Source organism: Eptatretus burgeri, chromosome 20 (assembly GCF_056783735.1).
Source record: "Eptatretus burgeri isolate ZD-2024b chromosome 20, Ebu_testis_v1, whole genome shotgun sequence".
Lineage (NCBI taxonomy): Eukaryota > Metazoa > Chordata > Myxini > Myxiniformes > Myxinidae > Eptatretus > Eptatretus burgeri.
In genome coordinates, this window is record NC_140980.1 from 752,859 (window position 1) to 767,858 (window position 15,000).

Genomic DNA, 15,000 nt, shown 5'->3' on the forward strand with positions numbered 1-15,000 from the left:
CCGTCTTTAAGTAGTAAATTGTTCAGTGCCTTCGCTGTATATTATTTGCCTTACATCTCTTATTAGTCGTGATAACTCTGCCCTTACGTGCTTCCCTCCTTCCCCACCTACTGTTAGTAAATACCCTATTTGTTAAATGTATCAGCTCGTTTTTGTGTTTCTTTTATTGGTTTAACGTGGTGCATGTTGGGGAATTAGAAAGGCCGTTGTTGCCGTAGTGGTGTGCATTTGGGACGGACAGAAGCTCGGTGACCATCCGCTCGGGTCACGCACGGGTCGAGCACGCATACGGATCGAGCTCCGTCGAGGGTGTGAATACTTGGAAGATCGCCACGTGGTCTCTAGGTATTTTGAAGTTTGGCAAATAACCCTGGACCACGTGGTGGAATTATTGACGATTCACGGTCAGGTAAGGGACCCGTACCCTCGGAGTTTTCCGAAAGGTACGATCTAAATTCCGGGTGTTCGGCAGAGTCGACCCTCCAGTTCCACCTCGCGGTCGTGCTCGCACCCGACACCCGGCCCGCAACAATATATCGGGATATGGCTCTAATTTCATGTCTGGCATTGAGTTCCTCAATGCATTTTTGGGAGAGCAGAAGCATCATATCCAGGGTAGAGTGACCTGGTCTGAAACCAAATTGATGATTGGAAATCAGGCCATTGGAGAAGAGGAAGGATTTTCCTGTCTGAAGCGATGATGGATTCCAGAAGTTTGTTGATGATTTGGAGAAGGCTGATTGGTCTGCAGTTGCAGGGATCTGTTTTTGCACCTTTCTCTGCAGGGCAGTAATGTTTGCTGATTTCCAAGCAGATGACAGGTGACCTTGAGCAAATGAGAGGGTGAATAGAACAGAGAGAGGGTGAACAAGAGCAGATGAGCAGGTTTTTAGGACACGTGGGCTGATGCTGTCTGGACCGGTTGCAGAATCTGAGTCGAGGTTTGAAAGCAAGCTCTCCACCTTGTCAGGAGAAAGGGACACAGAGTCCAGGGACAGTTGGGTGCGACTGGGTAAGGTGGGAAGAGAAAGCGATGGGTTTTAGACACAAGATTTAGAAACAAACACCGAGTTTAGGCATTCAGCCGTTTTTCGTGCGTTATCAGCAGTGTGGCCATTTGAGGTAAGGGAGGGGATGGAGGGGGAACATACAACAGAAAAAGACCGAACTCGACGCCTCCATGACTTGCAGGAGGGAGACAGATTTGAGAGTTCAGACTTGAGATGATAAAGATGTTGTTTTCTGGCTCTCCTGAGGGTAGATACACACTTGTTCCAAGCTTTATGGAAGGAACTGAGATTACCCTCAGTTGGGTTTGCTTTCCATGAGGCGAAGGCAAGTTCTTGCAGGCCAACTGCCTCGCCACAAGCTTCAGTGAACCAAGCGCAGGAGGAAGGGTCGGACAACTGAAGATGAGAGGGGATAAATGTGTGCATGAGGGAGAGCAAGTTTCTTTGAAAGAATTCCCAGGATGAGTTGATGTTGGAGGAAGTAGCGATGCGAGACCAGTCTAGAAGTTTGATGGCTGCTTGGAGACCCTGCCAGTCAGTTTGAGTGAAATGCCAGACTCGACGGCGGTGAGGTGGTTCTCTGATAACAGCCTGAGAGATGTCAACTTTGAGAAGGATGTGGTCAGAAGAACCGATTGGAGCGAAGGAAGAACAGCAGATATTTTCAAGGAAATTTGTCAAAGTCAGATCCAGAAGAGGTAGAGCACGGGTCGGTTAAGATCCGGGTCGGTTGAGATCCCGGTCGGGAACTTGACCGATTGAGTCAGTTCCAATGAGTCGCAGATGTCTTTTGCTGAAGTGCCATGACAGGTGAGAGAGGTACCCACACCTAGCCAACTGGCATGATGACAATTGAAGTCTCCACATATGAGGAAGAGAGAGTTTGGATGAGAAGATAGAAGTTGGTCCATGTTTTTGGATGGTCAGGGGCAAATGGAGTCATCACTGTTTGGTGGACGGCACAACACACATATAAACATGAGGTGGGAGTGGAGGGGAAGCCGTAGGCAGAGGAATTCTTGGGGGTGTGGGGGTGTGAAGGCAGTGCATGGTAAGTGAGGAATCGTCTTTGATGAAGAGCAACTCCGCCGCCAGGATGAGGATCAGGTCTGTCATACCGGAGGAGGGAGTAACCAGGGAGAGATACCAGGAAGTCAGAGATATCTTGGAGGAGGAAAGTTTCTGTGAAGCAGATTATGTCTGGTTTGTCAGTGGAAACCTGCATGGAAAGATTTATCAGGTTTGAGTGAAGGCCCCGGATGTTTGAGGTCAACACTGTGAAGGAAAAGGGAGGGAGGAGGTTTTGAGTGGAGGGTAGGACGAGGGAGGAGGTGGGGCGGAGGTCAGGAGAGTTATTGAAAGTGTGTGGTGGATTGCAGAAGAGCGAGGGGAGAGGGACGGGTGAGGAGAAAAGGCTCGGTGGTGATGGGTTGAGTTACAGTGGGGAGCAACAAGAGAGGGGGCAGAGGGCAGTTGAAGAGTGGAGGAGGTGCAGTGATGATATGGAAGAGAGAGGGTGGGGAAAAGAGGAAGTTTTGTGGATGTTCAGGGGAGCAACTTTGGGAAGGGGGATTTAGGGGGAAGATTGGAGGGAGAAGAGTGTGAAGGTTGCATTGAGAGGGAGGGGAGACGAGAGCAGGCACGGCCAAGGTGGAGGAGGGCGATGGGAGAGGAGGGATGAGACTTTGTCGAGGTATGGTGAGGAAGGGAGCGGCGGGGGGAGGTACAAGATTTGAGGGGTTGGGAAGAGGGGGAGGTGTTCTGAGAGGAAGGAAGTAGCATGTTTGTGATGATGAGTGTACTGATTGAGAGAGTGAGATATCTGAGGTTAGAATGTAGTCCACAGATGTTAGAACACTACACAGTTTGGGACAAGGGAGGAGGAGCTGATACTGAGGACGAAGACAGTGACGAGGTGCTTAGAGCTGAGGTAGGATGAGGGGCAGGATGGGAGACGTCAGGAGAGGGGATAACAGGTGAGGGGTTAGGAGGAGGTAGATTTAAGGAGGTGCGGTGAGTTGGCACTGAAGTCGGTAAAAAAGGACGATTGTTGGAACACGAACACACATTGTAAACTGGGATTTTATAAGTCAGAGATGTGATTGAAGACATTAATACGTGAAGGATGTAAAAAAGGAGGATTTAGAGATTGGAGAAAAGAAACGTTTTGTAAGATTGGGACGTTTTAGATACGGGATGAAGGAAAGGTCGAATTGAAAACACCCTCTTGAAGAAGAGGAAGAAGAAGTGTCGTGAATGATGATGCAACAACGAGAACCACGTGGGTGAAACAGGAAGTTGTAACATTTCAACAGAGGGTGTTTTTTTTTTTTTGACAAAGATTACGTCTGATCGTGAAAAGGAAAGGTTGATGAACAATCGTGTCGGTGTTTGGTGAATTTTGATCGACAAACAGGAGGAAGTTGGTCGTTCGACGAAAGTTACAAGAAGAAGAAGAAGAAGAAGAGGGTGCAGGGAAACACGTGGTTTCGGGAGGTGTCACGTGAGAGGTTAAAATAACAAAAAAAAATTCGTATGACGTTATGAAAAGGTTGAAGAAAAAATCGTGAAGGTGTTTGGTGAATGTGGGTCGACAAAAGTCGATGGAAGATCGGCAGAAGGAAGAGGAAGAAGAGTCGGAACAGGAAGTCACGTGGTTACGTCGGGCAAAAATGTGAGAGAAAAATTGTTTTTGTTGGATTTGTTTGTTTGTTTTTTGTTCGACGAAACAGAGGGAGTCGTTCAGGGGGATCGGAGGGAGAAGTGGAGAAAATATAAACTGATGTTAATAAGGAGAAAATACAACAAACACCATCAGGTCCACAAACGGGGAGAAGAGAGAAAATACAACAAACACCATGAGGTCCACAAACAGGGAGAAGGGAAGGCCTCAAGGAAACACGAGATGAAAACTCAACAATTATCACAAGTTTTAACACAAGACCGAACTAGAAACACACAGCAAATACAGAGAAAACAAAATGACAGTAAAAATTCGAGAAAAACGACAGGAAAACTTATCTTTGAGAAAGTCGGCAGAGATCCTGAAAAGGAACCGCCACCATCACTTTTGATCTGGTGTTGATAAATTGGTTGGTGTTGGTGTGGCACAGGCATGATGGACCGAATGGCCTCCACCTCCATCTAATTTCATTGTTTCCTTTTCTCGGATGGAGGAACAGAAAGAAAACAACAACAAACAAGGTTTCATGGCACTCGGGAGAGGGTACACCTCCACCAGGCTGAACAGGTTCCGTTCTGTTTCCCACTGATCGGCCGGATCTGAATTCGGTCCTGAACCCAAATCGAATCGACTTGTTCTTGTCACATAACCAAGTCATCCACCAAGTTTTGTCACAACCTTTGCAGACAGACAAAAAAGATCAATTAATATTGATCGTGGTATGGATCTGTCTGAAGGTTTAAATGGGTTTAGTTTGTAATAGTTATTTGGTAGTGTATGTTCAGCATCAGTGTACGTAATAAATGTATGTGACAAGGCAGTGTCGAAGTTGTCTGGCGAGTCCCTCGTCTTCCTGTCAAAAATATTTTTGTCTAATTTATCATTTCCCTTCCTTTCTGTTTGACGTGGTTTTCCGTGGGTTGGCAGAATTCCTTGTTATCCCTTTATAATCCTCTTACGACCTTTTTAAACAAGAGGAAACAGAAAACAATTCTTTTCTGTTTGAGAAATTTGTTTTTGATGTTATTTTCTTAACTCATCTCACACTTGGATTCCTTTTATTGCTTGGTCCTTTAGGATAGGTGATGGAGCCAACAGGAATCGGTCCAAGATTACCCGACAACCCGAGTACATCTCAACAAAACCACGAACAACGCGAACAAATTGAGGGGAGACATCCACAAGCTGAACGGATACTCTCACAAGCTCAACATCACAGGCAGAAAATCGAACGGAAACACGAACAATCCGAACAAATAAACCAGGAAGTCAAACTCCATCAAAAGGGAAAGAAACACAGAGAAATCGAACAGAGACATCAGGGAACTGGACAAAACCGCCTGCAAGTTGAACAGGCAATCTCTCAAAAAGCCTCAGATTTTCAAACAACTCTTTCTCAAACAGGTGCCTCTCAACCAGATATATTGCCAGGTGCATCACCTGCTCTGAATCACCAGCAATCCCAACTCCAAGTGGAAGAGAGACAACAGGAACCTCAACGCAGAATGGAAGAGACAAGCAAGAGAGACAACAAAACCGAACAGAGACGACAGAGGTGCGATGAAACACGCCGGCAAATTGAACAGGCAATACAACAGAAAGCCTCAATTTTGCGAACACAATACGGAGTCAATCCAAGTACTCCTCTACCAGGTACGTCTCAGGCAAACACATCCCCACTTACAATCACTGTTTTGAAACGACAGCTGTCCAAACTCGAAGGTGAAAGGAGATATCATGAACTTCTACGGAGAGACGAATTGAGAAAAGAGAAAATCAAACAGGATCAGGAAATTAAATGCCGTAGACTAGAACAAGCAATCCAAGTGGTAACCTTCACCTTGCAAACAAAATATGGAGTCAATCCAAGTACTCCTCTACCAAGTACGTCTCAGGCAAACACATCCCCACGTTCAGAAACTGCTTTGAAAGAACAGCTGTGCAAACTCGAAGGTGAAAGGAGACATCATGCACTTCTTCGGAGAGACAAACAGAAAAAAGAGAAACTCAAACAGAAAGACGAAAATAAATGCATTGGAATTGAACAAGAAATCCAAAAGGTAACCTCCGACTTGCAAAGACAATACGGAGTCAATCCAAGTACTCCTCCACCAGGGACTTCTCAGGCAAACACATCCCCACTCACAGAAACTGCTTTGAAAGAACAGCTGTCCAAACTCGAAGGTGAAAGGAGACATCATGAACTTCTACGGAGAGAGGAACAGAAAAAAGAGAAACTCAAACAGAAAGACGAAAAAAAAAGCCGTGTAATTGAACAAGCAATCCAAAAGGTAACCGACGACTTGCAAAGACAATACGGAGTCAATCCAAGTACTCCTCTACCAGGGACGTCTCAGGCAAACACAACCCCACTCACAGTAACTGCTTTGAAAGAACAGCTGTCCAAACTCGAAGGTGAAAGGAGACATCATGCACTTCTACGGATAGAGGAACAGAAAAAAGAGGAACTCAAACAGAATGATGAAAAAAAATGCCGTGCAATTGAACAAGCAATCCAAAAGGTAACCGACGACTTGCAAAGACAATATGGAGTCAATCCAAGTACTCCTCTACCAGGGACGTCTCAGGCAAACACAACCCCACTTACAGTAACTGCTTTGAAAGAACAGCTGTCCAAACTCGAAGGTGAAAGGAGACATCATGAACTTCTACGGAGAGAGGAACAGAAAAAAGAGAGACTCAAACAGAATGACGAAAAAAAATGCCGTGTAATTGAACAAGCAATCCAAAAGGTAACCGACGACTTGCAAAGACAATATGGAGTCAATCCAAGTACTCCTCTACCAGGGACGTCTCAGGCAAACACATCCCCACTCACAGTAACTGCTTTGAAAGAACAGCTGTCCAAACTCGAAGGTGAAAGGAGACATCATGCATTTCTACGGATAGAGGAAAAGAAAAAAGAGAGACTCAAACAGAAAGACAATAACAGACAAATGGAGATCGAAAAAAAATGTCTTGGAGTTGAACATGCAATCAACCAAGCAACCTTCATCTTGCAAACAAAATACGGAATCAATCCAAGTATTTCTTTTCCAGGTCCGGCTCAGCAAAACACAAGCGAAGTTAAACTTTCTGTTCTGGAAGATCAACTGTGCAAACTCCAAGATGAAGTGAGACGTCAGCAAGAATTACAGAAAGACAAAAACAGACAATCACAGATCCAACAGAAATGTCTGCAAATTGAACAGGCAATTCAAGACAAAACCTTCGTGTTGCCAACCGCATCTGAAATCAATCCAAGTACCGCTCAACCAGGTACGTATCAGGAAAATAAATCCCCACTGACACCATCTGTGCTGGAACACTGGGTGTCCAAACTCCCTCATGAAGAGAGACAACAGGAATCTCAACGAAGAATGGAACAGATATGTCAGGAAACCGAACAGAGATCACTGTCCTCCATTGAAAAACGCCGGCGAATTGAACAGGTAATGCAACAGAAAACCTCAATGTTGCGTTCAGAATACGGGGTCAATCCAGGTACTCCTCGAGCAGGTACGTCTTGGGGAAACACATCCCCACTTTCACTACCTGTTCTGAAACACCAGCTCCCTGAATTCGGAGGTGAAATGAGCTTTCAGGAATCTCCATGGAGAGACGAACGGAGACAAGAGAAAATCGAACAGATACGCATGAATATTGAACAAGAATGCCTGCAAATTGAACAAGGAATCCAACACAAAACCTTGGTGATGCAAACACAATACAAAGTCATCGAAGGAGGCGCTGGGACCGCAGTGAGGTCTTGTTCTTCAAGGGAGGATCCGAGTGCCGAGTCACCTTGGAATCGGGACGCGGTGTCTCATTGGGTGTAAACCCCAAATGCTCTCTTCCCTCTCAACCAGACATAAAAGGATCACCCTCTACAAGTTCACCACCAAAAGAATCACCCTCACCGAAACCACCACCAATGTCTACCCAGGAAGTCAAAAATATATTGTTGCGGGTCGCGCCAGCCGGCGTGCAAGCGGCCACGTAACTCGAATCGCGGCACGTCGCCCACCGGACGGACAATTCCGTCGTGACCCTCTCGGACTAACGCCGGGAGCTAGTCACGGGTGGGCCTTTCGGCCTCTCCACGATCGTGCCAATCGGCCCCCCGCGTGGGATAGGGTTGTTCGCCAAATTTGACCTACCAAAGTAGCCACACGGAGGGTAGACCGGGCGATCGCACCTCGCCGCAGGTCGACCCTGGACACGGGCCACTTAAGCGACCCGTTCCGTACTATCGGGATAACCGAGCGGTGCTATCGTCAACCTCGACGGTTCCGATGAATTATCGGGCGTATGAAGCCCACTACCAACCCTTTACGTGAATTAAGATGGAGATTCAATTAAAGAAAAGACGAAGCGAAACGGGAAAAACAGTTCAACATGAGGCACATTTATTCCGCGGCACACGGAGAGCACACATATACAATTACAACAATTATGCACCAAAAGCAATTGCAACAAAAGAAACACAACAATGCAGATCTACTACCGACTACGCGAGCACACGGCAACACTGACACAGTTTTACTTTACAGACGGCACCGACAACACATATACTCAAAAGCAAAAGAAAAGGGCCACCCTCAACGACAAGGGGGCAGACGGGCCTGTGGGCGCGAGACCGGGTGGAGCCTACCCATCTTGTGATGAGCCGCAAATGCCGCGGCGGTGCCCCGACTCCGCGCTCCTCCGCGGGTTTCGTTGGCACTGCTTGGAATGGGGTGGGAACGGGGCCCCCTTTCCGCACTATCTCAGCGCGGGTGGCAAGGGGGGATTGTTGATGCTCTGGGGAAAGAGGATAGCTGGCTGGCTTGGGTCCCGCGACGAGCGACTCCACTGCGACCTTGACCGCGCTCCCGGCTTCCCCTCTCTGCAGCTCCCCGACAGACTCCGAACCCCGACAGACTGACTCTCTTCCAGACCCGTCTTGACTGCTGCTGCCACACTCCGCCGCCGCCACACCTCTCCAACTCGCCCGAGCCAAAAACTGACTGAATTCGCCCCGCGCTTGGCGCTTTCTAGTGGTGTAGGAGATCCCATATGCAAATTTCCGGATCAGGATGAGCTCGGGGGCGGAGCCACGCTCGCCCATTGGATGGAGGAAAAGTGGGCGTGAACCTCCCCTGATCGTCGAATTTGCATATATCGATTCTACTCCGACGCGCCTGGAGGCGGGGCCAAATCACCCCGCGCTTGCTGATAGGACGGATCAGAAGTAGGCGTGTATCATTCCTGATCCGACTTCCCCTCGGAAAGGCCGCTCTTTGTACCCGCGGCTCAGCGCGCGCCCTGTACGAGTCCAGGACAGCCTGACGCTCGGTGCCCACAAGCGGTGCGGGAATGGCGGCAGAAGGAGGAGAGGTGAAGGTGGTGGAGGGTCTAAAGTGGCGGTCCCTGGCCACGGTGACGCTTGGAATGGCGGTGATGCGATGGTTGCGGGATGGTGTGCTGTGAAGGTAAAGGTCGTGGCTGTTGGCGTTGTTGTTGTTGTGAAGCGGCGTTGCGGTTGGTGGTTGTTGTGTGATGGCGGTTGAGACGTGGTTGGTTCAAAATAAAGATAGAACAGAAAAACGGCTATCTTAAAGGGTCGCAGCCCGAATGAATCACATTTATTCCCTCTAAACAACGGGTTTGGGGCTAACTACACATGTACTTACAGAGATATCTCACCTACGGGACCTGAATGGTGGTTTGCGAATTTCCTCAACCACAACACTATATAGACATAAAAAGGGGAAGAGGACGAAAAGAACAAGAAGAGGAAGAATCCAAAAAGTAAACGAGGTTGGTGGTGGGGGGGGGGGAGTGGGTGAGGTGTGGAGGAAGTGCGAATAAATTCAAATACTTTGTTTTTTTAACAAGAGGAAACAGAAAACAGTGAAGTATCACGATGAGAAGTTTGTTTTTGATGTTACACTGTTCATTCACCTGACACTTGGATTCCTTTAATTGCTTGGTCCTTCAGGATAGGTGATGGATGAAGCAGTAATCGGACCAAGATTACCCTGCAACTCGAGTACATCTCAACAAAACCAAGTCCCAGTTATCCAACATATCCTGAAACAATAGTAATTTGTACGACGGAGTGAACCGATCGGCGAACAACACGAACAAATGGAGAGGAGACATCCTCAGGCTCAACAGATACTCCCACAAGCTCAACAGTCAACAATAACACCATCATAGACAGTGAAACCAAGGAAAACACCATCAAGTTTTACTCTGAGCTGAACAAAGAAACCAGGAAGTCAAACTCCAGCAAAGGGAAGGGAAACACCAGGAAATCGAGATGTATGAACATCAAACATACACGCCCGCATGTCCAACAGAGACTCCTGCATATCGAAGAGAGACGCCTGCATATCGAACAAAGACGTCCGCATATCGAACAGAGACACCTGCATCTCGAACAGAGATCCCTGCACATCGAACAGACACCTGAATCTCGAACAGACACCCGCATATCGAACAGGGACCCCTGCACATCGAACAGAGATACCTGCATATCGAACAGAGACGCCTGCATATCGAACAGAGATGTCCGCATATCGAACAGAGAGGTCCGCATATCGAACAGAGACACCTGCATATCGAACAGAGACCCCTGCACATCGAACAGAGACATCTGCATCTCGAACAGAGACGCCTACATATCGAACAGAGACACCTGCATATCGAACAGACACCCGCATATCGAACAGAGACACCTGTACATCGAACAGAGGCACCTGCATCTCGAACAGAGACGCCTGCATATCGAACAGAGACGCCTGCATATCGAACAGAGATGTCCGCATATCGAACAGAGACGTCCGCATATCGAACAGAGACACCTGCATATCGAACAGAGACCCCTGCACATCGAACAGAGACATCTGCATCTCGAACAGAGACGCCTACATATCGAACAGAGACACCTGCATCTCGAACAGACACCCGCATATCGAACAGAGACACCTGCACATCGAACAGAGGCACCTGCATCTCGAACAGAGACGCCTGCACATCGAACCGAGACGTCCGCATATCGAACAGAGACACCTGCATATCGAACAGACACCCGCATATCGAACAGAGACACCTGTACATCGAACAGAGGCACCTGCATCTCGAACAGAGACGCCTGCATATCGAACAGAGACGCCTGCACATCGAACCGAGACGTCCGCATATCGAACAGAGACACCTGCATATCGAACAGACACCCGCATATCGAACAGAGACACCTGTACATCGAACAGAGGCACCTGCATCTCGAACAGAGACGCCTGCATATCGAACAGAGATGTCCGCATATCGAACAGAGACGTCCGCATATCGAACAGAGACACCTGCATATCGAACAGAGACCCCTGCACATCGAACAGAGACATCTGCATCTCGAACAGAGACGCCTACATATCGAACAGAGACACCTGCATATCGAACAGACACCCGCATATCGAACAGAGACACCTGTACATCGAACAGAGGCACCTGCATCTCGAACAGACATCCGCATATCGAACAGAGACACCTGCACATCGAACAGAGGCACCTGCATCTCGAACAGAGACGCCTGCACATCGAACCGAGACGTCCGCATATCGAACAGAGACGCCTGCACATCGAACAGAGACGTCCGCATATTGAACAGAGACGTCTGCATATCGAACAGAGACACCTACATGTCGAACAGAGACCCCTGCATGTCGAACAGAGATACCTGCATGTCGAACAGAGACTCCTGCATATCGAACAAAAACACCCGCATCTCGAATGGAGACCCCTGCATATCGAACAGAGACACCCGCATATCGAACAGAGACCCCTGCATGTCGAACAGAGATACCTGCATGTCAAACAGAGACTCCTGCATGTCGAACAGAGATACCTGCATGTCAAACAGAGACTCCTGCATGTCGAACAGAGACTCCTGCATGTCGAACAGAGACTCCGGCGATTTGGACCGGAGATCCATCAGCAAACCTTCTATCAGTGTACAACATGCAGGGTCAATCAAGCGACTCCTCCTCCACCAGGTACATCTCAGCCAAATGATCTGAACCAAAATTCGAATCGGCTCGGCTTTTTCTTATCACCTCTTCAACTCATACACCTCGGTTTTTTTTTGTCTGAATCCGTCCACAACTTTCTGAAATATTGTGCTTCCTATTGTTTTTGGATGCTTGGTGTTGGCTTCAAGGTAAAGGTGGTGGGTTTGGGATCCTTGGGTCCTGAGGTCAAATCCTGCTTGGCCGTTTTATTAACACCAAAATCGTTTTACACGAAGTTTTGAACTGAAGCTGTGACCTTGACCTGCTGTAAGAACTATGTAGAAACCATTCTCACGGGATAGGGATGTTTGTACCGACTATGTTTATCTGTTTTAGTGAAATGTCATGAAGGTATGCCTGGTGTTTGTTTAACGGTTGGTGTGGTTGACTTGGTTGACTTGGGTCCTGAGTTCAAATCCCACTTGGCTGTTGAATTAATACCAGCTGGGGTTGACTCAGCTTGTCATCCTTCTGAGGTTGGCAAAGTGAGTCCCAGCTTGCTGGGATGAATGAGCCATTTCAGTACCCTGGTCAGAGTAGTCACCTGTCCAGGAATGTTCCCAACAGCCCAGGAGACTGCGATGGCCGCACTGATGCTCTGTACAGAGTGTGGTCCTGACGGATGTATTGTTTTTGACCCGATCTCTCAATGGTATCACGATCTCAAAACAAGTGAAATCCTTCAATACAGCACGTGTGGTGAATCAAATGATTACACTAATGTTAAAATATGCAATTTATGCTTTTTCAGTTGAAAAACAATTAAAAAGCGTACTTAATATTTGAAATGTAAAAATCTTGTTTTTATTGTGATAAGCACCTTTATATCTGTCTGAAGGGTAAAATGGGTTTAGTTTATAATAGTTATTTCGTAGTGTATGTTCAGCATCAGTGTACGTAATAAATGTATGTAACAACGCAGTGTCCGAGTTGTCTGGCCAGTGACTCGTCTTCCTGCCAAAAATATTTTTGTCTAATTTATCATTTCCCTTTCTGTTTTACGTGGTTTTCCGTGGCCGTGATTTACGTATATAGTTCAAATCCCACTTGGCCATTGAATTAATACCACGTGGTCCTGTCATCCTTCTGAGGAGGTAAAATGAGTACCAGCTTGCTGGGATGATTGAGCCATTTCAGTACCCTGTGTCACAGTTGTGACCCCTCCAGGAAGGTTCCCAATAGCCCAGGAGACTGCCTTAGCAGCACTCTGGGCAGAGTGGGGTCTTTGTAAATGGTCAGGAGCTCAGGTGTGGCAAGGAAGGACTTTGCATGATGGAAGATGCCCAGTTGGAGACTGGCTTTGGAGGCCAGCTTGAAAATGTGGCTTTCCCAGGAAAGATCATGGCAGACAGTGAGACCCAGAAGTTTGAATGAAAGGGCTTCTTCAAGAAGATTGTTGAGAAATTAGATGGGGGGGGGGGGGTTTCAAGACGGTCCTTTCAGAGAGACATTGTGAGAGTGTGAGAATAGTCAGGATTGAAAGACATGTTCCACGTGTTGGACCAGTTTGTGGTTTTAGCCAGATCTACTGAGAGTGAAGAAGCTGCTGCTTGCCGATCTCAGGGTGACAGATGGTACCGCAGAGGGTGGAGTCATCAGTGAAGAGACAAAGAGGATTTTCCAGAGAATCGGAGATTTCATTGATGAAAACCAGAGAAAGAACAGGGCCCAGAACGCTGTGTTGAGAAACTCCAACCTGGACAGGAAGAGGGGATGAGAGAACTCCATTTAGGGTCACACGTTGACTGCAACAGGAGAGGAAGTCTGCAAGCAATGAGTGGAGATGGCCTTGGATACCATCGAAAGAGAGTTTCGTGAGCAGGGCATTTTGCCCGACCATGTCAAAAGCAAACAATATGTCTGGATATGGCTCTGATTTAATGTCTGGCATTGAGGACCTCCATCCATTGTTGGGAGTGCAGAAGCATCATATCCAGTGTCGAGTGACCTGCTCTGAAACCAAATTGATGATCGGAAATCAAGCCATGGGAGAAGAGGAAGGATTTAATATCTGAAGCGATGATGGATTCCATAACTTTGTTGATGATTGGCAGAAGGCTGATTGGTCTGTAGTTGCAGGGATCTGTTTTTGCACCTTTTTTATGCAGGGCAATGATGTTTGCTGATTTCCAAGCAGATGGCAGGTGACCTTGGGCAAATGAGAGGGTTAATAGAACAGAGAGAGGGTGAGCAAGAGCAGAGGAGCACGTTTTTTAGGACACGTGGGCTGATGCCGTCTGGACTGGTTGTAGAATATGAGTCGAGGTTTGACAGCAAATCTCCACCTTTTCAGGAGAAAAGGACACAGAGTCCAGGGACACCTGGGTGTGTCTGGGTCAGGTGGGTACGGAAAGCGATGGGTTTGGACACATGAAAGGAACTCCAGCCTTTTCGGACACAAGAAAGGAAGCAAACACAGATATGAGGCATTCAGCCTTTTCACATGTGGTATCAGCAGTGCGGCCATTTGTGGTAAGGGAGGGGATGGAAGGGGAACATACACCAGAAACAGATTTGATTCAACGCCACCAGGATTTAGAGGAGGGAAAGAGGTTTGAAAGTTCAGACTTGAGATGAGAAAGATGTTGTTTTCGGACTCTCCTGAGGGTAGATACACACTTGTTCCGAGCTTTATGGAAGGAACTGAGATTACCCTCAGTTGGGTTTGCTTTCCATGAGGTAAAGGCAAGTTGCTTCAGGATAACTTCCTCGCCACAAGCTTCAGTGAACCAATGGCGGGAGGAAGGGGACAACTTAAGATGAGATGTGATAAGTCTGTGCATTAGAGAGAGCAAGTTTCTTTGAAAGAATTCCCAGGATGAGTTGATGTTGGAGGAAGTAGCGATGGGACACCGGTCGAGAAGTTTGATGGCTGCTTGGAGACCCCGCCAGTCGGCTTGCGTGAAACGCCAGACTCGACAGCACTGAGGTGTTTCTCTGACAACAGCCAGAGGGATGTCAACTCTGAGAAGGACGTGGTCAGAAGAACCGATTGGAGTGAAGGAAGAAGAGCAGATATTTTCAGGGTAATTTGTCAAAATCAGATGCAGAAGAGATGGAGTAGCATTGGTTGAGATCCGGGTCGGGAAGTGGACCGATTGAGTCAGTCCCAATGAGTCACAGAAGTCTTTTGCTGAAGTGCCATGACAGGTGAGAGAGGTACCCACACATAGCCAATTGGAATGATGACAATTGAAGTCACCACATGTGAGGAAGAGAGAGTTTGGATGAGAGGATGGAAGTTGGTCCATCT

At 47.5% G+C, this 15,000-nt stretch overlaps 2 protein-coding genes across 5 annotated transcripts; both read left to right on the plus strand.

The window, feature by feature from the left end:
- The first annotated feature begins 2,906 nt into the window (after positions 1-2,906).
- LOC147008244 (uncharacterized) lies at positions 2,907-8,462 on the plus strand. The gene is made up of 2 exons (XM_085865129.1): positions 2,907-3,684; positions 4,771-8,462. The coding sequence occupies exon 2, from the start codon at positions 4,779-4,781 to the stop codon at positions 7,530-7,532; it is 2,754 nt and encodes a 917-aa protein (XP_085721255.1). The 5' UTR covers positions 2,907-3,684; positions 4,771-4,778; the 3' UTR covers positions 7,533-8,462.
- A 37-nt stretch (positions 8,463-8,499) lies between these two features.
- Positions 8,500-13,120, plus strand: LOC147008245 (uncharacterized). 4 transcript variants are annotated; one of them, XM_085865135.1, is made up of 3 exons: positions 8,500-9,167; positions 9,371-9,495; positions 9,677-13,120. In XM_085865135.1, the coding sequence occupies exon 3, from the start codon at positions 10,005-10,007 to the stop codon at positions 11,754-11,756; it is 1,752 nt and encodes a 583-aa protein (XP_085721261.1). In that variant the 5' UTR covers positions 8,500-9,167; positions 9,371-9,495; positions 9,677-10,004; the 3' UTR covers positions 11,757-13,120. The 4 variants fall into 4 exon arrangements, with proteins under 4 accessions (XP_085721261.1, XP_085721263.1, XP_085721260.1 ...); XM_085865137.1 differs by having other exon boundaries at positions 9,371-9,486; XM_085865134.1 differs by having other exon boundaries at positions 8,500-9,495.
- Positions 13,121-15,000: the final 1,880 nt, after the last annotated feature.

Coding starts and splice junctions, on each gene's coding strand:
- LOC147008244 (XM_085865129.1), top strand. CDS start 4,779: ATGGAGCCAACAGGAATCGGTCCAAGATTACCCGACAACCCGAGTACA.
- LOC147008245 (XM_085865134.1), top strand. CDS start 10,005: ATGAACATCAAACATACACGCCCGCATGTCCAACAGAGACTCCTGCAT.